The sequence below is a fragment of the Canis lupus genome, chromosome 38, assembly GCF_003254725.2.
Source record: "Canis lupus dingo isolate Sandy chromosome 38, ASM325472v2, whole genome shotgun sequence".
Classification (NCBI taxonomy): Eukaryota; Metazoa; Chordata; class Mammalia; order Carnivora; family Canidae; genus Canis; species Canis lupus.
The window spans coordinates 3,588,376-3,612,605 of record NC_064280.1 but is presented as its reverse complement, the minus strand read 5'-3'; the positions used below and the strand labels follow the sequence as shown (position 1 = coordinate 3,612,605).

The 24,230-nt window shown below is 35.1% G+C and overlaps 1 protein-coding gene across 9 annotated transcripts in view; it reads right to left on the bottom strand.

The window, feature by feature from the left end:
- Positions 1 to 24,230, bottom strand: part of KCNT2 (potassium sodium-activated channel subfamily T member 2) — a 375,554-nt gene that overhangs the window by 254,924 nt on the left and 96,400 nt on the right. For all 9 annotated transcript variants that reach the window (XM_049106879.1, XM_049106880.1, XM_025421037.3 and 6 more), the window contains exons 2-3: positions 16,941 to 17,020; positions 14,689 to 14,788 (exon numbers count right to left, since the gene is read on the bottom strand). In XM_049106879.1, coding sequence (XP_048962836.1) covers positions 14,689 to 14,788; positions 16,941 to 17,020 — 180 coding nt within the window. The remainder of the gene's footprint in view (positions 1 to 14,688; positions 14,789 to 16,940; positions 17,021 to 24,230) is intronic.

Genomic DNA, 24,230 nt, shown 5'->3' with positions numbered 1-24,230 from the left:
TAAATTAGGCGTTCAATATAAACAAATGGATGGTGCCATAATGGCAAAAATATGGCTGATGAGTTCAGCAACACTGTCCCTTCCAAAACACATTCCTCATATTTTCAGTGACAAGATATATAAGACTAAAGAGGGATATGACGTTTTTCATAGATAAAAATGATATGCTACAAAAACTACTAAATAATTAAGTAAATAGAAATCTCTGGAAAATTATAAAATAAATTGTGAATCAGAAGTTGAAGAGCACTTTCAAAAAGAAATTAATACTTAATATGGGTGTACTAAAGCTAGGTATCAAAAAATAGCATTTTCTTTGGACTGGGATGTTATTTTGTTAGGTCTTGAAATATCATAGGTGTTTAAATTTAAAGAAGACTTGAAAGAAAAGTCTTTTCTTAGCCAAGGCTACGTCATGTGGAATAGATTTCATAATCCATAAAAAACATTTCTGCAAAACTCTAACATACAAATTACAGTGTGAAGTGAGCTCTCCAATGGAAAGTCTTTTCTACCAATTGACTAAGTACTAAATTGGATAAATAAATAGACGAATAATTATAAATTCTAGTAAAAAGCTAGTGCCCAAACTCTTCTTCATAAAATGAACTTATGAAAAAATAATGTAGGATCTGATCTGCACATTTCTAGATCATCTCCAAAAAAAAATGAGAGAGAAAACTGAAACTGGCAATCAGACCATAATTTCAAATGCAGCTTGAATCCCACAGACAAAAACACAGGAATATGTACTGCAGCAGGAAAGGAACTGGAAGAGAATTAAAGGAGCTTCATCATCAACAATAGGAAAAATATTTAAAAAGTCATTGAAAAGATGATACTTATAATATTGTCCTAACTACATCTGTATGAGTGTGTTACATATGTGTGTTTACACAGAAGGAGAATTTACCAAAGATTGGTTATCAAAATACTGAAAGTACTTATTTCCAGTTGTTGATATTTTAGGTAACTTACCTTGCCAAAGATATTTACATAGTAATAATCATGAACCAACTATAAAATTCTGAAAAAATAAATTTCACTTTTTTTCATTATAAAAAATAAAAATTAAACAAAAGCAAATATAAAAACAAAATGTACGGGATTTGGCTGTTCAGATTGAACTAGGTTTATAAATAAAATCCATTTTTGAAGCATCATTTTGAAAACTGGAAGAACTATATAAAACCATGAAACCTATGGCAAAAGTTAAATATAGAAAGTTAGTGACCTAAAAAAAAAAAAAAAAAGAGAGTTAGTGACCTATAGCTTCAGCCACTTTTCACAACATGCTTATTTATGGCTTCTCCAAAAGGTAAGAACATGGTCGCTAAAAAAATGTCAGAGAAGTTTTGGCAGCTGATGCAGAAGTCCAAGGGTGAATATGTTAACCAGAAGAAAAAAGCATTTGTTAAAAACATGAAAATCATAAGGTCAATATGTGGTATATAATTCATATGAAAGGACCTGTGACTCACAAACTCAAGATGAACTCAGATTGATAGCTCTCCAAGAAAACAAATGCAGCTTATACTGTATTAACAAAAGTATAATACCCTAAACCAGGGTGGAAATGATAAAACTCTCCTAAACATAACAAATACTGAGAACTCAGTACTAGGTACGGTACCAGGCCCACATCTCAAAGACATATAAAATTTAATGTGTGTCTGATGAGGCACCTGGGTGCAGTAGGTTAAGCATCTACCTTCAGCTCAGGTCATGATCCTGGGTGCTGGGTTTGATCAAGTCCTGACAACTCCCTGCTCAGTAGGGAGCCTGCTTCTCCCTCTGCTCCTCCCCAAGTCAGTGGTTCTCTCTCTCTCTCTCTCTCTCTCTCTCTCATAAATAAATAAAATCGTAAAAAAAAATTTAATGTCCAAAACCAATGAGACCAGGTCTTGACACATCGTAGAGTCTTGACAATATATTAGGAAGATTTTTCAATAACTGATTCCTTTCAAAACATTAGACATACTTCATACCAGGTTAGAGAGCCAACGGTGAGGAATATTGCACAGAGGGCTAAATGCTGACTCTTTGAGAGACTGGACTTTAATAAGTCTTTCCCTCACATGTGCACTGGCTGAAGCTTTCTATCAACACTCCTCTCCCCACTCCATGGTATAGAGTTGAGTGCAAAAAAGGCACTCTTCAGCCAAAGGCTACATTTCTCAGCCTTTCTGTGAAAGTATGGTGATATGACTGATTCTCACATGAGATCTGAGAATAAAACGCAAGTAAAAGTGATGCTTGTCATTTGTTGCCAATAATTTCAAGAAGTATATATATACATGTATATATATATATGTCTTCTCCATGCACTCCTTACCTTTCCCAAAGCTGTTTGCAAAGGATTGTTAGGTCTTAGACAGCAAATAGACAAAAAATAAAAGTGGTTTGCACACATAATAATGTACTTAACCATGTTACTGAGTGTGTGCATGTATGTGTGAATCACCAGAGAAAAGATCTACACTAAGAACACCAGCATTACACTCTAGTGAACAAAAAAAATTCTTTTGAATTTTTGATATTGTATGTTAGTGCTTAGCGCTACTTTAATCTATACTGTAACCAATATACATGAGAGAAGAAAAGGTCTACATTATAACATTCCTTCCTATTGGTCATCAAATATTAAAAAGATATTATTAGGGCACCGGCATGGCTCAGTTGGTTAAGTATCTGACTTCAGTTCAGGTCATGAGCCTGTTTCTCCCTCTCCCTCTGCCCCACCCCCTTGCTTATACATGCGCACGCTCAATCTCCCCAATAAAAAAATATTTAAAAATGTGTATATAAAGAATAAGAGATATCGTCAAAATTTACTTCTTCTTTTAATAACCATTACCCTAAAGAAGAAATAATCTTTAAAATGTGAATGTCACCTGAACATATTGGTTGCTCTATTAGCCACCGATTTTCAATGTAAATCCAAATACCATAAAATTTAAGCACATTCATGTGCTTCTTACCTTGTCTCTATCACTTAATGTTAAAAACTAATAATCACTTCCACAATCTTTCAAGCACAAGGAGATACATTCCTTCTGACATACAGTGAAGAACTGTAAGCACCAGCAGGCAATAAGTCAATGCTGACGGCCCATCTCTCAATGAAATTCATAAGCAACATGTTAGAGGTGTGTTTCCTTTGCTAGCACCTTCTAATCATTTACTACATACACACTGTGTACATTGGAGTTTGTCATTTGTGCAATTTCATACATTAATATTCCTTTCATATCCTTAGTTTGTCCATACTTGCAACATTTTCATATCAGTTTTGACTCTGGAGGGACTTAAAAATAAAGCAAACAGCACAAAATATCTACAGCTTTATTATGTCAGAAGCTCTAATTAAATAAATCTCTTTGCTGAATTAGCTTCATTATTTTAAAATAGAGCCTGTGCCCATAAAGGCCACTTCTGTTTTTCATTAACCAATACTGCATTGACAATGGGAACTAAACAGAACATTGTATTCAAAATGCAGCCATAAGTTATGTTGTTATGTTTTTTAATTGCAGTAATCTGGTTTTTCAAATGTATATCCTCTATAATTATGGCTAAATATTCCCAGTAATATGACATAGAAGTTAATTGTAGGAAACTTTGTTCCTCTTAATGTTTTTCAGATAGTATAATTTTACTCTGCCATCATCCCCCAATGCTCTTTCACCCTTAGAGAGATTTTATCATGTCTCATTTTATGATTTTTAAGTCGCTCTAATGTACATTTTATTTATAAATCACCAAGTTTTGGGCAGCCCAGATGGCTCAGCGGTTTAGCGCCACCTTCAGCCCAGGGCGTGATCCTGGAGACCCAGGATCGATTCCCACGTCGGGCTCCCTGCGTGGGGCCTGCTTCTCCCTCTGCCTGTGTCTCTGCCTCTCTCTCTCCTCTCTGTGTATTCTCATGAATAAATAAATAAAATATTTTTAATGAATTAATAAATAAATAAAATAGATCACCAAGTTTTAATAACTATTCTCATATGTGTTTAGAAAGAAATGTGTGTACCATTTTTAATAATACATAGACAGAAAAATGTAATAAATGTAATATGCACTGGCATCTCTAGCCAGTGGTCTTCAATCATCTTGATTGTGCAACACTATCAAAAAAACTATTGAACATGACTTCATTAATGCAACAACATTCTGTCACCCAACAAATCCTACACTAAGTGTGAGAGCTACAGAGGCAAATACAACACAGCCCTTGCCCTCCATAAGCATATACATAGAAGTAAATAGTAAAATCAAAGGCAATGTGTTAAGTATTGGGACGGAGGTATTCGGGAGGCTCAGAATCCCCAGAAGCCACTCCTAACCCAGAGTGAAATTAGGCTATAATCATAATGTCAGGTAAGAATTTCAGATAAAATGTTATCCAAGAAACCACTACCTTGAATGTCCACAAGTGCTGAAGCAAGTTAAAAAGGAATGGGTAGTGAGGAACAGGAATGGAAAACAAAGATCCAAGAAGAGAGAGCAGAATAATCCAAGGCCCAGAAGCAGTGGAGAACAGAATTTGTGTAAGTGGCTTCAGGTAGGTCAGAATGGCTGGCTGGATGGGAGGTTGGTGAGGTGAGGTAAGCACTGGTCAGATTATAAAGGACCTTAATTTAATCAGTTATCCACTCATTAATTTAACAAATAAGTACGGAGTATCAAATTTGTGCTAGGTTCTGAGGATTCAGGCAACATGTGCCTTTATGGGATAGCCACTGCAATCCATATGGAATACACAGAAAACAAAACAAGTCAACTATGTATAATATACAAAAGAGAGAAAGGCAATGGAGAAAAGTTAAAAGGGAAAAAAAAAAAGTATTCCAAAGAGTCTTGTGAGGAGACTACAATTTTAAACAGGATATTTAGGTAGATCTTCACTGAAAATACAATTTTGAGTAAAGATCTGAGGAAGTGTGCCTTATGTTATCATGATGGAAGAGAATTCCAGGCAGAGGCAACAGCAGGTATGAAGGCCTTGAGCCAGCACTGTGGCTGGTATATTCCAGAAACAGAGAAGAGGCCAATGGGGCTAGAGCAAAATGGGTGAGGGGTGAAGAGGAGGAGGCAAAGTTACAGAGAAACAAGAGTTCTCACAGGCCATGGTAAGTGCTTCGGCATTCAGATCACAGCCGTGTAAAGAGCTGACTTAGACTTTAAAGGAAGACTGGCTGCTATTTTAAGAATAAACCAAAGGGGAGCAAAAGCAGAATTAGCAGGTCTAATTAGGAGGGCCGCTGCACAGTACCCAGGTGACAGAAGGTGGCTTGTGCCAGGATGGCAGCATTGAGAAGTAGTTGTATGCTGGATATATCTTGAAAGTAGAAATGACAGAATTTTCTAAAGGGGTTTGCATATGCTGCAGAGTGTGAGACCAAAAGACAAGTTAAGAATAACTCTAAAGCATTTGGCCTGAGCAACTGTTAGGTTGGAATTTGGTTCAGCTGAAATGTGGAAAGCTGAGAGTAGAACAGGGTTGGGGGAAGGACAGTACTGTCACATGTTGAGATGTGGAAGAGCACAGAAGAAGCCAAGGGGAACATGGCAAGTTAGAAATGCCTATTAAACATCCAAGTAGAGAGGATGAACACACAGTTCAAAGCAGGGGATGGGAAGGTGCTGGCTTCCTATGGTCAGTTACTTAAACAGGGAAGAAAAGCATCAAAAGATCAGAGCTGGGGCACCTGGGTGGCTCACCCAGTTAAGCATCTGACTCTTGGCTTCAGCTGAGGTCATGATCTCGGGGTCCTGGGATCCCCATATCCGTTTCCATGCTCAGCAAGGGGTCTGCTAGAGATTCTCTCTCTCCTTCTCCCTCTGCCACTCGTGCTGCTCATGTTCTCCCTCTTTCTCTCAAATAAATACATGAATACATCTTTTAAAAAATAGATTAGTGCTGAAGGCAAATATGAAAAGCAAAGGGCAAATATGTAAAAAATTCTGCTTCTCTGTAGGAATAATAAGGGGTGACAGGGTGGATCAGTCGGTTAAGCATCTGCCTTCAGTTCAGGTCATAAGCCCAGGGTTCTGGGATAAAGCCCCACATCGAGCCCCTTGCTCAGCTGGGATCCTGCTTCTCTCTTCCCTCTCCCTCTGCCTACTGTGCAAGCTCACTCGCTCTCTCTCTCTCTCTCTCCCTATCAAATAAATAAATAAAATCTTTTTTAAAAAAAAAAAGTAGGAATAAAAAAGATGAAGTGTATACTGAAGGAAATAACATAAATAAAACAACTAGTCCAATGCCAGAAAATAGCAAGAATTCCAAATATATAACCTTGCACAGGCTGAAAATCCCCTGAGGGTAGTGAATGTTCCTTTTCTTAGTTATATCTTGACTCACAGCAATATAAATACATGCTATGTATTCAATAAAGACATAGCAAAATAGCCAGAATTCTATCTCATTAAATAAAGTAAATTTTCATAAAGAATTATCACATAAATTTTTACACGTTAAAATTTCACTTCTTAATCTTTAACCCTTTATTAAGTACAGAATAATTTTCACTGCCTAATAAGCTGAAGAATAACCAATTCATTTAAATGCATACTATATCATCATTTTTCCATTTTACTTTGATCCTTTTTATTTTTTAATTTTCTTGGGCAAACTTCCACATGCAAAAATAATTGTACAAAAGCCAACCATCAAATTTGTTTTCTGCTTTGGAAATTATTTTAAATTTAGTAGGCTGGACAAGAACCCAAGGTGATGATGAGTTAAAAACTACACACTGCCAGTCCCCTTATCTACTACCTCCACCAAAGGATAGAGCTTAAAGTGGGAAATCTATAAATGAACAGAAATGCAATTCAATAAAAGCAACATGAGAGTGAACGAAAAAATAAGTTAAAATAAGTCAAAAAGTCATTTAACTCAAATAAGATAAAGAGCCACACAAGCTATATCTGAGACTTGAGATAGTCATGCATCCCAATAAATGCTGCATGCTTCAAGAGACACAATTAGATTTGTTGTTATTTTGTTTTGGGTTTTTGCTTTGGGTTATTTTTAGATTCCACATATCATTTTCTAACTTATTTCACTTACCATAATGCCCTCAAGGAATCTTAAAAAAAAAAAGGTAATATCCAATATAACTGGAAATACTTATAAAGCTGGTATAAAAAAGAATATGCCTTTTTGGAGTACAAGAAAATCAAGAACAGTAAGGTATGTGAGTCTTTAAAGAAACTAACCCCATATTAACAATTACTCAGAGTACTTTGATTAGCAATAAAAATTACACAGGTATCCAGTATTAGCATTAGATAAACAGATAAAAAAAGATGTTTATTTTTTAAAAAGAATATAACTTTTCTTTTTTTTAAAGTTTATTTATTTACTTAAGTCATCTCTATATCCAGCATGGGGCTCAAACTCATGACCCTGAGATCAACAGTTGCATGCTCTTCTGACTGCCAGATAACCGAAGAAGAGACATTTAAAAATGAACTTAAAAAGATTATGTTCAGGGCATCCCTGGGTGGCTCAGTGGTTTGGCGATTGCCTTCGGCCCAGGGCATGATCCTGGAGTTCCGGAATCGAGTCCCACATCGGGTTCCCTGCACGGAGCCTGCTTCTACCTCTGCCTGTGTCTTTGCCATTCTCTCTGTGTGTGTGTGTCTCTCATGAATAAATAAGTAAAATCTTTAAAAAAAAAAAAAGATTATGTTCATTTATTAACTGAAATTCAGATCCATTTAATTGTGACAAGCCCCTAAAATATGCTTGAGAAAACAAATTCCATAGAACATCTTTTAAAATTATAATACAAATGGGAAGAGTTAAGATGGTAGAGAAGTAGGGGGACCCTGGGCTGTCCTCCTCCCTCAAACTCTGCTGTATTGAGATCAGATCATTTGCAACACCCAGAAAATCCATCTGAGGACTGGGAGAGGTTGGTCACAGTTGGAGGGAGACACAACTGGTCACAGTTGGAGGGAGACAGTATGGCAAGTACAAGGTGCATGGAAGTGAACTGGATGAGAGAAAAACTGGTGCCATGGTTTTGGGAAGGGAGGGAATCCTTTCTGCGGAGAAAGGAAGGGGACGTTGAGACTGCAACATTGGTCATACCAGAAGAAAACCTCTCCAGACCAAGGACTGGGAGCAGGGGTACTGAATGGCATAGGTTTTTTGCAAACACCATGTGGAGCTCAAACTCAGGTTGTGGAAGAGCACGACGTTTGCCAGAGTGAAAGCTGTGGAGTACGCTCCTGGGGAGAAGAAGGCAGCTGGCTCCAGGAAGGGAGCACACACATGGGGTAGGGATTTCTGGGGTTGCATGGGAAGGCATTGTTCCCCTTCCTGGAGTACATTTGGAAGAGGATATATTGCCTCTCTGGGGGCAAAAGACCCTGCAGGCACCAACAAATGGCCTTTCATCGGCAGGGGACAGAGGCACAAGCAGAGGATAGATAAGCTGGTCACTGACTTTCACTGTGCTACACCAGAGATTCTGCACACCATGCAGGTGTAAGACATTTTCTATGACAAAAGACACCAGACACAGCAGGGCAAGTCTCTACACTGGAGGACAGGGGTGAATCTCTGCCATGTCAGGTCCTTTAAGATTTGGAGTTTTGTTTTGTTTTTTTAAAGATTGTATTTATTTATTCATGAGAGACACAGAGAGAGAGAGAGGCAGAGACACAGGCAGAGGGAAAGGCAGGCTCCGTGCAGGGAACCCGATGTGGGACTTGATTCTGGGTCTCCAGGATCACACCCTGGGCCGAAGGGGCGCTAAACCACTGAGCCATCCAGGGATCCCAAGATTTGGAATTCTGAATCCAAGCCATGTGCCAAAGATAAAATGCAGAGGAGCTATGGCCCAAAGCTCGCTGATGTCCCTCACTGCTCTGTGAGGGCTTCCTGAATAGCAGGGAGTGTGGGATCCCCTGTCAGGGACGAGAGAGTGGGGTGGCACCATTTCTCATCCCCTCCACCAACACCATGGCCCATAGTGGTGGAAAGACATGCTTACACCAAACCTCCCCTCCATGCCTGACAAGTGGGTATTTCCTGGGGCAGGTCTTACTCTGAGCCAACACAGCAGGCCACTCCCCCAGAATACCACGACAGGCAGAACCTCACATGCACCATGTCTACTGATCATAGAGTACTTCAAAGCATCACCTGCACTTCTGCTGGAAATAGGACCAAGCTTTACTTATATTTTTACTTTTTGTTTTCCTTGGGAATGAGGTTTATAGTTTTTTGTTTGTTAGTTGTATTTTTTTCTTTTCATTTCCTTTTCTCTCTCCCTCTCTCTCTCTCTCTTAGATCAAGGATTTTTTTTCTTTTCTTCCAGACTTATGTTAACAAACAAATCAAAGCAAATCTAGTCAAAGATCCAAAGCTTCTCCACTGCAGACAAGGAGGAACTCTGCCGAGGACTGATCAGTGGGAAAGAGCAGACAAAATGCAACAGCAGAGTGCACACAGCCTTCACCAGAAACATTTCCTGAAGGACCAGGCCCTGGACAGTTTTTAATATAGCATTACTCTCAGGTGCAAGAAACACAAGCTTTCAAAACACGCAAAATACAGAAACGCAGCCAAAATGACAGGATGGAGGAATACCCCCCAAAAGAAAGGTCAAGAAGAAATCATAGCCAGGGACTTGCTTAAAATAGATATATAAAATATACCTGAACAAGAATTTAAGACAACAGTCATAACTACTAGCTGGGCTTGAAAAAAGCATAGAAGACACCAGAGAAACTCTTGCTGCAGAGTTAACAAACCTAAAAACTAGTAGGCTGAAATAAAAAATGCCATAGCTAAAATAAAAAAAAAATAGACTGGATATCATCACAACGAGAATGGAAAAAGAAGTGGAGAGAATAAGTGATATAGAACATAAAATTATGTAAAATAATGAAGCTGAAAAGAAGAGGGAAAGAAAATTATTAGATCATGAAGGTAGACTTAGGGGACTGAGAGATTCCATTAAGTGAAGTAATATCAGTATCATAGGAGTTCCAGAAGAAGAAGAGTGAAATGAAAAGGGGCAGAAGGTTTTTTAGAATAAATTATACAGGAGAACTTCTCTAATCTGGGGAAGGAAACAAGCATTCAAGACCAAGCAGAAACTCCCCTCAAAATCAAGAAAAACAGTTAACCCTGAACATATCATAGCAAAACTTGTAAAATACAAAAATAAAGAGAGAATTCTGAAAGCAGCTAAGGACAAAAAAGGTCCTTATTCTACAAGGAAAGACAGGTTAAGGTTAGCAACAGACCTGTCCACTGAAACTTAATAGCCTGAAGAAAGTGGCAGGAAATATTCAACATGCTAAGTGCGAAAAATATACAATCAAGAATACTTTATCCAACAAGGATATCATTCATAAAAGAAGGAAAGATAAAGCGTTTCTAAGACAAGCAAAAAACTAAAAGAATTCATGAACACTAAACCAGCTCAGCAAGAAAAATTAAAGGAGACTCTTTGAGCTAGAAAGAATCCAAAAGCAACAAAGAACATAAAAGAACAGAGGCAATCTACAGGAACTGTGACTTTACAAGTAATACAAAGGCACTAAAGTTATATCATTCAGTAGTTACTCTCAATGTAAATGGACTAAATGATCTAACCAAAAGGCATAGGGTATCAGAAAGGATTTTTAAAAAGACCCATCAATATGCTCCTTAAAACAGACTAATTTTAGACCCAAAGACACTTCGAGATTGGAAGTGAGGGGATGGAGAACGACTTATTATGCTATGGACATCAAAACACCCTGGAGTAGCCATACTTCTATCAGACGAACTGGATTTTAAAACAAAGACTGTAATAAGAGATAAAGAAGGTCATTATATCATAATAATAGGGTCTATCCAACAAGATCTAACAACTGTAAATATTTATGTCACCAATATGGGAGTAATCAAATTAAAAAGTCCATAAATAGCAAACTTAAAGAAACTTGTTGATAATAATACAATAATAGTAGGAGGCTTTAACACATGACTCACAGCAATGGACAGATCATCTAAGCAGAAGATTAACAAGGAAACAATGATACACTAGACCAGTTGGATTTTATAGATATATTCAGAGCATTTCATCCTAAAGCAGCAGAATATAAATTCTTTTCAAGTGCACATGGGACATTCTCCAGAAGAGATCACAGAGCAGGTCACAAATCAAGACTTCGCCACTACAAAAGATTGAGATCATACCATGTATATTTTCAGACCACAATGCTATGAAACTAAAACTCAACCACAAGGAAAATTTTAGAAACACCACAAACACATGGAAGTTAAAGAGCACCCTATTAAAGAATGAATGGGTTAACCAGAAAAAAAGAAGAATTTATTTTTAAAATACATGGAAACCAATGAAAATGAAAACATGATAGTCCAATACCTTTGGGATGCACCAAAGGCAATCCTAAGAGGGAAGTAGTAATACAGGTCTTCTTCTAAAAGCAAGAAAAGTCTCAAATATACAACCTCACCTTATCTAAAGGAGCTGGAAAAACAACAGCAAATAAAGCTTAAATCCAGCACGAGAAGGGAAATAAGAAAGATTACAGCAGAAATCAATAACATAGAAATTTTAAAAAACTAGTAGAACAGATCAACAAAACGAGGAGCTGGTTCTTTGAAAAAACTGACAAAATTGATAAGCCCTGAGGCAGACTTATCCAAAAGAAAAAGAAAGGACTCAAATAAGTAAAATCATGAATGAAAGAGGAGAGATCACAACCAACACCTCAAAAATACAAACAATTATAAGAGAATATTAGGAACAATTATATGCCAACAAATTAGGCAACCCGGATGAAATGGATAAGATTCCATTTGAATGGTTGCTCTGTTAAATAATTTAGTTACCAGAAGTTAAGAGTGAATATTTATAAATGGGTAGGAACCTGGTTTAGAGTAAATAATCAAAGGGCAGAACTAAACAAACTCTTGTCTTTATCCTTCTGTGGGTCTGGCGTTTGAAATACTCTTTTGTAATATTTTACAAATAACCTAGAAATCTCCTAATAAAGAAGAGCCAAGTGATGAGGATGCAGGAGGCAAGAAGAAATAATGGAAAGAACAGTATTCCAATTTTGTCCCAGTACTAGCTATAAATTTAGACATTTCACTATAGTTATTTGAATTAAATTCTCTTTTTCTATAAAATAAAGTTGATGGCTGCTGTACCCAAGTCACAGCAACATTGAAAAAAATTAAATAATGTAGTGTATGTTTTCCTAAATATTTATCAAATCATGATGAGATAGACCAAATAAACATCTAAATTAATAAAATTAAAAAAATTAAAATCTGCCTGGAATTATCATTAATCATAAGATAGATCAAATTGGAATAAAAGGGAGCTTCTAAGGATTGACCACACTACAAACCCATGTTTTGCAACACACTACTGGAAATCCTAGCTTCAGCAATCACACAACAAAAAGAAATAAAATGTATCCAAATCAACACGGAAGAAGTCAAATTTTCATTCATTACAGACAATCTGATACTCTATGTAGAAAACCCAAAAGACTCCAACACAAAATTTCTAGTACTAATACAGGAATTGGCAAAGTCACAGGATATAAAATCAACACAGAAGTCTGTTGCATTTCTATATGCCTGTAATGAAGCAGCAGAAAAAGAAACCAAGGAATCAACTCATTTACAATTGAACCAAAAACCATTAAGATACAAGGAATAAACCTAACCAAAGAGGGAAAAGATCTATTTTCTGAAAAATATAGAACACTTATGAAAGAAATTGAGGAAGACACCAAGAAATGGAAAAATATTCTATGTTCATAGATGGAAGAACAAATTTTTTTAAATGTCTATGCTATCCAAAGCAATTTACACATTCAGAAATCCCTATCAAAATAACACCATCATTTTTCACAGAGCTAGAACAAATAATTCTAAAACTTGTATGGAACCAGAAAAGACCCCAAACAGCCAAAGTAATGTTGAAAAAGGAAATCAAATCTGAAGGCATCACATTTCCAGACTTCAAGACATATTACAAAGCTATGATCATCAAGACAGTATGGTACCTGCACAAAATCAGACACATAGATCAATGAAACAGAATAAAGAACCCAGAAATGGATCCACAAGTATATGGTCAACTAATCTTTGACAAAGCAGGAAAGACTATCGGGGCGGGGGCAGGGAGGGGTGGGGAGAGGAAACAGTTTCTTCAACAAATGGTATTGGGAAAAAGGGAAAGCCACATGCAGAAGAATAAAACTGGACACTTTCTTACACCATACACAAAAATAGACTCAAAATGCATGAAAAAAACTAAATGTGAGACAGGAATCTATCCAAATCCTAGAGAACACAACCAGCAATTTCTTTGATGTTGGCCACAGCAACTTATTACTAGATTCATCTCTTAAAGGCAAGGGAAACAAAGGCAAAAATCAACTATCAGGATTTCATCAAGATAAAAAGCTTCTGTACAGCAAAGGAAACAATAAATAAAATTAAAAGGCAACTTATGGAATGGAGAAAATATTTTCAAATAACGTATCAGATAAAGGGCTAGCTTCCAAAATCTATAAAGAACTCATCAAACTCAACACCCAAAAAATATAAAATCCAGTTACAAAAAGGGCAGAAGACATGAACAGACATTTCTCCAAAGACATACAAATGCCTAACAAACATACAAAAAAATGCTTATCACTCATCACCAGGGAAATACAAACCAAAACTACAAAGAGATACCACATCACACTGGTCAGAATGGCTAAAATGAACAACTCAGGAGACGATGTTGGCAAGGATGAAAAGAAAGGGGAACTCTCTTGCACTGTTGGTGGGAATGCAAGCTGGTGCAGCCACTCTGGAGAACAGTATGGAGGTTCCTCACCCCAATGTTTATAGCAGCACTATCCACAGGGACCAAAATATGGAAAGAGCTCAAATTTCCATTGACTGATAAACATAAATTAGAAGTGGTGTACACACACACACAAACACACACACACACAGAGGGATACTACATATTTATCAAAAAGAATAAAATCTTGCCATTTGCAATGATGTGGATGGACCTAGAGTTATCATGCTAAGTAAAATAAGTCAGGGAAAAACTCATACGTGGAATTCGAGAAACAAAACAGATGAACATTGGTGAAGGGAAGGAAAAATAAAATAAGATAAAAACAGAGAGAGAGGGGCACCTGGGTAGCTCAGTATGTTAAGTATCTGAATCTTGATTTCAGGTCATTATCTCATGATCCTGAGATCAGGCTCTGTGCTCAGCATGGAGCCTGCTTGAGAATATCTCTCGCAATCTCCCTATGCTCCTTCCATGCTCTCTTTCTCTCTCTGTAAATAGATAAATGAGATCTTTAAAAAAACAAAAACAGAGAAAGGCAAATCATAAAAGCCTCTTAAGTATAGCAAACAAACAGGGTAGCTGGAGGGGAGGTGGGCTGGGGAATGGAGTAAATGGGCAATGGGCATTAAGGAGGGCACTTATAAGGAGCACTGTGTGTTGTATTAAGTGATGAATCACTAAACTACACCTCTGAAACTAATACTACACTATATGTGAACTAACTTGAATTTAAATGAAATATTGAAAGAAAAATGAAATAAAATAAAACTATAATACAATTCAAAGTAATCAAAAGAATATTGTTGAAATTCAGACAAAGACACCTTACCATTCATTTCCTTGTGAAGGGTTTTCTAGTAGCACTCGGATTATGTATAATAAGCAGCTTAATAATTTGAGAGAAAAATTGAATAGACGAATTCTTAGACCTTTAAACAAACAACAAAAATTTAATTTTTATTTGAACTTAGTTCATGAAAGGCCAAAAAATTGTCAAAAATAACAACTTTAAGTACAGAATTTAAATTGTATATGGAAACCACAATACCAAAATTGTCTAAACTCTTAAATTTTAGGTAGCTGAATTTTAATTAGCTAAATATTGAAACAAAAAGGGCCATTGACAGATCGTATGCACTGAGAAGGGCAGCAAATATTATACCTAAAAATAAATCTAGATTTCAGAATTCAGAAGCTACAAAAATCATGTCCAATCAAGATTGGTTCAAATATGCTTAGAAGTGCAAGCAATTTTTATATCCATGAATTTTGGAATAAATTTTAGCTAGCTAGAAAATCTAGCCACTTACAAATTCACCAGATAGTTTATAAATCTTTTACTTTCAGAACACCTTGTAGATTTGATTATAGAACAATTATAATCATGTATATAATTATATATATACACTCAATTAGTAGTTACATAATTGTAGAAGAATCATAATGACATTTGCTGGAAAGTACATGCATACACACACACTTTTTAGTTCAACCAGTTGAAACTTACTTTTTACTTAAGGTTGAATACCAATGAAATCTTAGCTTTTGGGGAATATTAAGACTGCCATGTATATATCTATAAAACTGTGTAGATCACAGTTATGCAGCCTATAATACTAGATGATGAAGAAGGGCAATTAACATTAAGCAAAATATGCCTAAAGTCTGATTAATAGAAGCATTACCTTTCCTGTAATTATCAGGTGCTTTCTGATTCATGCATTATGAATAAAATTTTAAGAAAGTTCTTCTTACTATTTAATAAAATCTGGAAATAAAATGTCATTTTTTTTTACTCTGCTATGAGTGTACTTGAGGTAACATTTCTTAACAGTAAAAGGTTAATGCTTATTAATTGTGTAATTTCTCCTAAGCTTCCCTATTAAAATGGTAGGTACATTTTATAAGTTAGCTTCTTTAGAAAATCTTTTAAACTGTTAATGAAATTGCCCTGGTTTTTTAGAACTGGTCTCCTCAAATGACTTTAATCAAAGTTGGCTGCTGGTGAAGTTTTCAAATAATGCATCTATCTTTTCTAGAAAGATGGCATTGTTAATATTAAAATCCTGGAAACTTTCTATTCAGATGACGTGGCCCCTTTAGGTAACACTTCTTGGTGGAACTTCCTTGGAAATTCTAAACTGGGTTGGAGAGGCATTACCTATTATTGGCCTTAACTCTGCAGCTAACTTGCCATTAAGAATCTCTAACCAATGTGCCTTGCATACTGAAACAGTTCCTATAGTCAGTATTTGAAAGATTTACCACAACTCAGACTTTTCTCTTTGAACCCTATAGAGACACAACTTAATCTAGACCATCTCAAAAAGATTCAGGGTCAAAATTCAAAAAGAACAAAGTCAACACCAATCTAATATAGACCTTTTCATTATCTGATGACATTTTAAGCAATAATCCTATGGAAAACTGCATATTGACTTATTATATATGGCTTTTTAAAAATATGTGGTATTATAGGAAGGTGACAAATATCACTGACATATCAACCTTGAATGATCTTAGGTCAGTGACTATGCCGATTTCATGTCTTCTTGAAGTTGCAATGTCTCCCAAATTTATCTGATGATAAGAATCAGTGAGTGTGAAACTCTGAGCTGAGCCCTACACTTTCTGACTCAAAATCTCCAGAGAAGGATGCTAGTAACTGTACATTTCAGAAACCCCTGGATGTTTCTTGTTATCAAGTATGATTGGGAAATATTAAACTCTTCCTCAATAAATCATATAATTATTTCTCTTTGGTCAGAGACTTCTCAGTGTCTGTCAGAATTAAAATAAGGAGACTCTACATTTAAATTATTTTCCTCAGTGTCTCCATTATTCCAGATGGTCCTCTCACAAGTCTGCTTATTGATGTGGGATTTGAGGAATCACAGGTATTCAAAAACCCTAACACCACCACATGTAACATCTATAGCTTTCTAAACATTTACTGCCTGGCAGACAAGATTATCATATTTATTCTACATAAAAGATATTTTGCAAAAGAATTACACAGCTCAATTTTTTTAGGCAAGTATGTATAAACATATAGCCAGGAGAATAAAATGAATGACTTACTTGATCTCTGGTTTTTGATAAAAAATAACTTTAGTCTCTCTTTAAATGTGTTTTCATTCATATAGAATTCAACTTGTACCCTGCAAGCAAAAGACAAAAATATAATTAATCTAAAGATGAATACATAAGATAATAATTTTATTTAATGCATTAGATACTTTGAGAGAATCTCCACTATAGAAAATGAAAATTGAGTAAAATACTGAATTTTTTGGATAGAAGCAATCAGTTACTTTCTAATTCTAAACAGAATAAATTCATATATCATATATATTTAATTCTATTATCTATATTAGCAGATATAATGAGTGGTATGAATAATTCAAAACAGCAATAATATGTGTCTTTGGAATAATTTTGAATCAATGTTTTCCCAAGTTTTTCTCCTGTCATTAGAATCAATTGGATACCTGAAGAACGCAGTTTGAATACCACCACCCGATGTGCTGCATCAGAATCTTAAGGGACCAGACCCATGGGGAGCTTAGGTGGCTTTGTCAAGCCTCTGCCTTCAGCTCAGGTCATGACCCCAGAGTTTTGGGGTCGAAGCCCAATGTCAGACTCTCTGCTTGGGGACCCTGCTTCTCCCTCTCCCTCTGCCTGCCACTCTACCTACTTGTGTATGCATGTGCTCTCTCTCCGTCAAATGAATAAATAAATTTTTTAAAAGGCAAAAAAGGGACCAGGCATAAAAATCTATTTTTAAAAAGCCTTTCCCTTCAACCTGAGCCTATCTGAGACAACACATTATGGGACACTTTACCTTTTAATTTATTTAGGCTCATATTAAAATATACATAGATCAACAAAGGAGTAATAATAACAAGTCAAATGTTAAAATCAACATAGATAGGTTATAAACCAGAAAAAACAATTAAGGAACTGAATATTATGTATATTCAATCTACAATACAATAATACCAAGTCTAAAAAGTAGTAGCATGCAAATTAATAAATACTTTTGCTTTCTCCCTAAATTCCAGCAAATTTCTAACATGTGATGATGTAATTAATATTTTCAAAATACTGAATGAGAAGAAATATTATGTTCATCATGATTTGTTAGTAATCATCACTTGAAACTTTATTTTTTTATTTGAAATGTTCTTAATTAAATGAGCTAAATACATTTATGTTATAGTTCCAAAACAGCTAAGAAAGTATTTTAATGTTTATACAAACAACAGACTTAATTTCATTTCTCCTAATACCACAAAATTTTGATGATGTGATCTTTATAAACTAGAAACTTTAATTTGTAACTGGTATTTTGTAACTCTTAATTCCCGTCACCTATTTTGCAGCCCCCAACCGTCATACCCTCTGGCAACCAAAATTCTGTTCTCTGTATCTGAGTTTTGTTCCATTTTGTTTTTCAGATTACACATATAAGTGAAATTCTAGGGTTTTTTTTTAAGATTTTGTTCATTTATTCATAAGAGACACACACAGAGTCAGAGACATAGGCAGAGAGAGAAGCAGGCTCCCTACGGGGAGCCCAATGCCCAACTCAATCCCAGGACCCCAGGAACAAAACCTGAGCCAAAGGCAGAGGCTCAACTACTGAGCCATCCCTGGAATTCTAGTTTTAAAATAAGTCATGGATATGTAATGTACAGCAGGGTGACTATACTCAATAATATTGTATTGAAAATGTGAAAGTTGATAGGTCAGTAAGTCTTAGAAGTTTTCATTACAAGAAAAGAAAATTTTTGTTAAGTCTATAGGGTAATAAATGGAAACTAGATTTATTGTGGTGATCATTTCACAATGCATACAAAATTTCAAATCATTATGTTTACACCTGAAACTAATATAATGTATGTCAATTATACTTTAATTTAAAAATTGCAATATCATCTAGTAGAACACTTACATATGCTTGCCTTTGTGAATGCAAACATTCATACACACATACATAAACTTACACACACGCTACAAAAGCAAATGCACATACATAGAGACAAAGAACTCAAGCAGTATCTTAGAAATCTACTGTTAAGTCTGTTTCCCTTGGCTTTGACTGAAACAGTAGTTCATTTTAAAGTAAATGTACTACTGATATCAAGCTAGACTATTTCAAATTCGCTATGGATACAAAAGCAAATCTGAAAAGACATATGGCTATTATGCAAGTAACTCAGCAAAAGGCAGTGCAGATTTGCTCCAGAGTTATCAAATTTATAAGACTATGAGTCCATTCTTCAGATAATATCTAAAGTTCAGTACTGGGTATACAACAGAAGTTTAACTAAAATTAAGTCATTCAAAGCCTTATGCAAAATAACAAGGGATTTGGAAAGCTTTTCATAGGAGGACAAGTTTAAAGAACTGGAAATATTTAGCCTAAATATGAAGAGTTAGCAGTAACAGAATGGCTGTCTTTAAATATTGAAGTGGCCATCATTATTGAAATGAGATGACTCACAATATGATGCTCTATTGCATAGGATTAATCACAGAGAAATGGGAGAATTAGGAATGAGATTACCCAATTTTAAAATGGCCATCATTGTGAAGTGAAGAGCTCTCCAATATATATAAATGTACCAAAGACTGGATAACAGCTTATAATGCCATGACTGTTTTTTTCCTGAAGTAAAGACAATTTTGCATGAGATAAATTCTCTCATTAAATGACTTCCATATTCCCTTCTCATTATAATATTATGTGAAGTAAAACTATTAATTAATCTAGGAATCTCTCTGAGTCAACATGAATACCAAGGAACACAAGGCACTAAAGTGTAAGTTTATACCAAGGATTTTTAAAAGCTAAAACTAACACACAAACAAAGCAAAACACTTCTGGATCCATGTCACCTCTCAGGTACAGAAAAATGACCTTTAAGGTAACTACTCATGATATTTAGTAGAGCTTTCTTTTATTTTTTTAATAATTACTCTTCCCAGAATCAAAGCCAGTTATAACGTATTATTCTTGGAGACCTTCCTAGCACCATACAGTTAGTTCTCTTATACTCAGGGACTTAATAGAGTTGAGTGTTTATCCTTCTTAATTTTTCCAAGATTTTAATTCATTTTAAATATTCTCTTTGTATTTTCTTTTCCAGATTTAAACGTGCTTTCCCTGTTTTCCTTCTCTCCATCCATCCTTCGTTCCTTCCACTCTTCTGAATGCTCTCCTCCTATTTAACTTTGTCTGAATTTACCTCCATCCATCAACTTAATGTACTCTTTCTGGATTTTCCTGCAGAACCCTACAGTTTTAGACACATTTACCCTAACGTAATAGTGGAATTATAATTGTATTTAATGAGAAATAATAATAAAATGGAATTGTAATTACTAGGTGGTATCTACTCCTATTGATGTTTTTATGGTTTAATATTAGCTTTATATTGGTCAAAAATGTTTTATTGTTTGATTTGCATAGACCCTACATATTCTTCGTGACATTTCTGGATATTTTATAATTTTGGTTGCTATTTTTTTTTGGTTGCTATTTTTAAAGTGTTTTGTTCTAACCTTTAATTTTCAGTTTTGGTATTGTAAATGGCTACTATGTTGAATTCTTTCATATGCCGTAATTTTTTTCTTCAGGGTTATTCCTTAGGTTTTCTAGTCAAGCATTCAGGTCATCTAAAAATCTCCAGTATTTTTATTTACATTTAATTGTTATTATGTTAACTAGTACTTATTGAAGAAAAAATATCAACTGTGGTATGCATTCTCAGAAGGCCTCTTATACTTTAGCAATAATTATACCATTGACCCTCGGACTGCAAAAAATATTTATATCTTACTAAAAATCATATCAAGAGTGGATGAATAGTGATTCATCTTGAGTTAATCAAACAGATGGTACCTCTTGGAGATTTTTTTTGACATTGATTTGGTGAATTGTTTAAACAGTTTTTGTATTATGCAATTATTTTTTTCAGTTCCAGACTAGTTTTGGTAGCAAATTATTTAGGTAATTTACTGATGGATTCATTTTCTTATATTTTTAGGAGTTTTTCTTCTGTAGTCATAACTAAGACTGATGTGCTATCATCTTTAAGTCTATTATCTTTAAATATGAATTAAAAAACACATGAATTGAAAAACTCTCCAAATTTTTCTAAGGACTATAACAATTTTGATTACCACAAAGATGTTTACTGTTAACCATTATCAATTTGCCTTAATGTTGACTTTAATTTGTTACTTTTCTTTTTTCTTTTCCTTCTGTTGCTCTGGTTACTTGAATTTAGTATAAGAATCATGCAAGATCTTATTAAAAGCCAATTTCCTTGTTTCATTCTTAAAATTCTTCTTTACTAACTCAAAGATAGGCCTCACCATTTTAAGCACACAAAAAATAATTCTGAACCAGGCTGTCCACATACTGTTCTTTCACTTTTTTCAAGTGCTAATAACGCCTTGGGCTCTGTAAGATGCCAAACCTTTGGCATCTCTCTTTGGAACTTGTAGTTGATGACTACCAAAGTAAGATTCTTCCTCTATTTCTATTTGGTGCCATCCCATCCTGACTCACTCTGATTCTGCAATATCAGTCACAGAGTCCATGCACAAGTTTTTATGACTATATTCATCTCAAACAAGGCAAAACCTATCTGGACTTTCTGGTCTCAACAGACAGGTTTAGTGGACAAACGTTAGTCTCTCTATGTATTTGTTGGTGGGTGTTTTTCTTTGGAAAATCTACATCTGGATGTCAAGTTAATGGACACAGCTCCATTGCAACTCCCATGTCTAAGAAATTTTCACCTGGCATCATTTTTGTGCTTTTAAGTTGGTGCATCCCTTCTAACTCTATGTTTAGTGCTCTGACTCCAAAAAATAAGGAAAAAGGTAAAATCTCTCTGTATACTATTGCTAGGTTTCTCTCACTCTATTCTCACCACTACTAAAACTTAAAATGGGGTTTATATTTATGGGAATTATACATTTCCAAAGGTACAACATTACTATAAATGTACCCTTATTTTTTCTAAAGTAATTGCTATGTGTTGAACTATGTCCCCTAAAAAAATAGTTTGAAGTCCTAATCTCAGTACCTCATAATGTGACCTTCTCTGGGAATGAATCATTGTATACATAATTAGTTAAATTAAGATGAGGAGATACTGGAGTAGGATGGATCCTTACTCCAATACCACTGGTGTCTTATTAGAGGAAAATCTGGACACTGACAAAGAAGAAAGATGGCCATATGAAGACAGAAAAAAAGACTGGAATTTTATGGCCACAAGCCCAGGAACACCTAGGGCTACCAGAGGCTGAAAAGGCAAGCAAGGATTCTTCTTTAGAGACTTAAGAGAGAGCATAGTATTACCAACAACTTGATTTCAAACTTCAATGAATCCAGAGCTTGGCGTTAAGAAGCCTCTGTTGTTTTTAGGCACTTAGCTTCTGGTTCTTTGTTGTGGCAATACTTCGAAAGTAATCCAATAGTATTCTATGGTGGCAACAGTAGCATTTCTCAGTTATATGAATTAAATCCATTAGAATGTAAGCTCGGCAAGGGCCAGGACTGTATTTTGTTTTGTTCATGATTGTATCTTTAGCATGTCACATATTACTCGGGACGTATTAGGCATTAACCATGACCAACTGAAGGCCAGAATGGTAGGGTGGTCCCCAGTTCTTCCTTTGGAACAAATCTTAAGGATTCTGAGTGGATAGTGAGTAGGAAGATAAAAAAAAAACATCTTCTTTCCTTCCTTAGATTAAAACTATTTGATGATGCAAAACATGGGTTTGTAGTGTGGTCAATCCTTAGAAGCTCCCTTTTATTCCAATTTGATCTATCTTATGATTAATGATAATTCCAGGCAGATTTTAATTTTTTTTCAATTTTATTAATTTAGATGTTTATTTGGTCTATCTCATCATGATTTGATAAATATTTAGGAAAACATACACTACATTATTTAATTTTTTTCAATGTTGCTGTGACTTGGGTACAGCAGCCATCAACTTTATTTTATAGAAAAAGAGAATTTAATTCAAATAATTATAATGAAATGTCTTAATTCATAGCTAGTACTGGGACAAAATTGGAATACTGTTCTTTCCATTATTTCTTCTTGCCTCCTGCTTCCTCATCACTTGGCTCTTCTTTATTAGGAGATTCTAGGTTATTTGTAAAATATTACAAAAGAGTATTTCAAACACCAGACCCACAGAAGGATAAAGACAAGAGTTTGTTTAGTTTTGCCCTTTGATTATTTACTCTAAACCAGGTTCCTACCTATTTATAAATATTCACTCTTAACTTCTGGTAACTAAATTATTTAACAGAGCAACCATTCAAATGGAATCTTGTTAAAAACATAAATACACTACATTAATAAGTCTACTATTAATTTTTAATCTTGAAAAATTGGTTTCATCAGTTCATGTTCAATTGCTTCCAAGGGGTTTGGTTTCTACCAGGCTTCCAACCAAGTAAGTTCACTTTAAATACTCTAAAGTCTCTCCTCTATTTCCCAACCTCTTTTTTTTGCCCATCCAATCCTCTTCATAATTACTCAAGCCTAACTTTCTCACCTTCTTTAGTTGGTGACATCTTATGAGGAGGCAAAGATTGATTCTGATGGCTTTAGACAGCATTCTCTTATTATATATAATATATATATTATATATATATATTATTTTTAACATTAAATTTAAAACAAAATCATCTAGGGGCACCTGGGTGGCTCAGTAGGTTAAAACAGCCAACTCTTGGTTTCAGCTCAGGTCATGATCTCAAGGTCTTCAAGTCAAGTCCCACCTTGGACTCTGCAGTCAGCATGGAGTCTACTTGTCCCTCTCTCTCCTGTTCTTCCTCCAGCTCACACTCTCTCTCCCTCAAATAAATAAATTAATAAATCTTTAAAATAAACAAACAAGTAAATAAATAAAACAATGTCATTTTTGGAAAGGGAATCCAATTAGTATAGATACATATTCACAATACCTACATACACATATATATATATGTATATGTGTATGAGTATGTTTGAATGTACACATGTAGTGATGTGTTGGTAATAAGGAGAGAATCTGGGGTGTTAATCACTCATCAATTTTGAGTACTTTTGTATTCAAGTCTCTCTTTTGTTAGAAAACTCATGTGTTTCATGTGCAATGTTCATTTGCAGAGCCTACTCTCTGTACTCCCTCATTTTATTTAAAAGAATTAAAGGTAAGCAACCTCATTTTATAATATGTAGTAAACTGATACATATTATATATCTTTACCAACACCAACTCAAGAAAAAGATCAGATGATTTAAGATCATGTCCATTTCTTTTCTTTCACCTCAACTCTACATC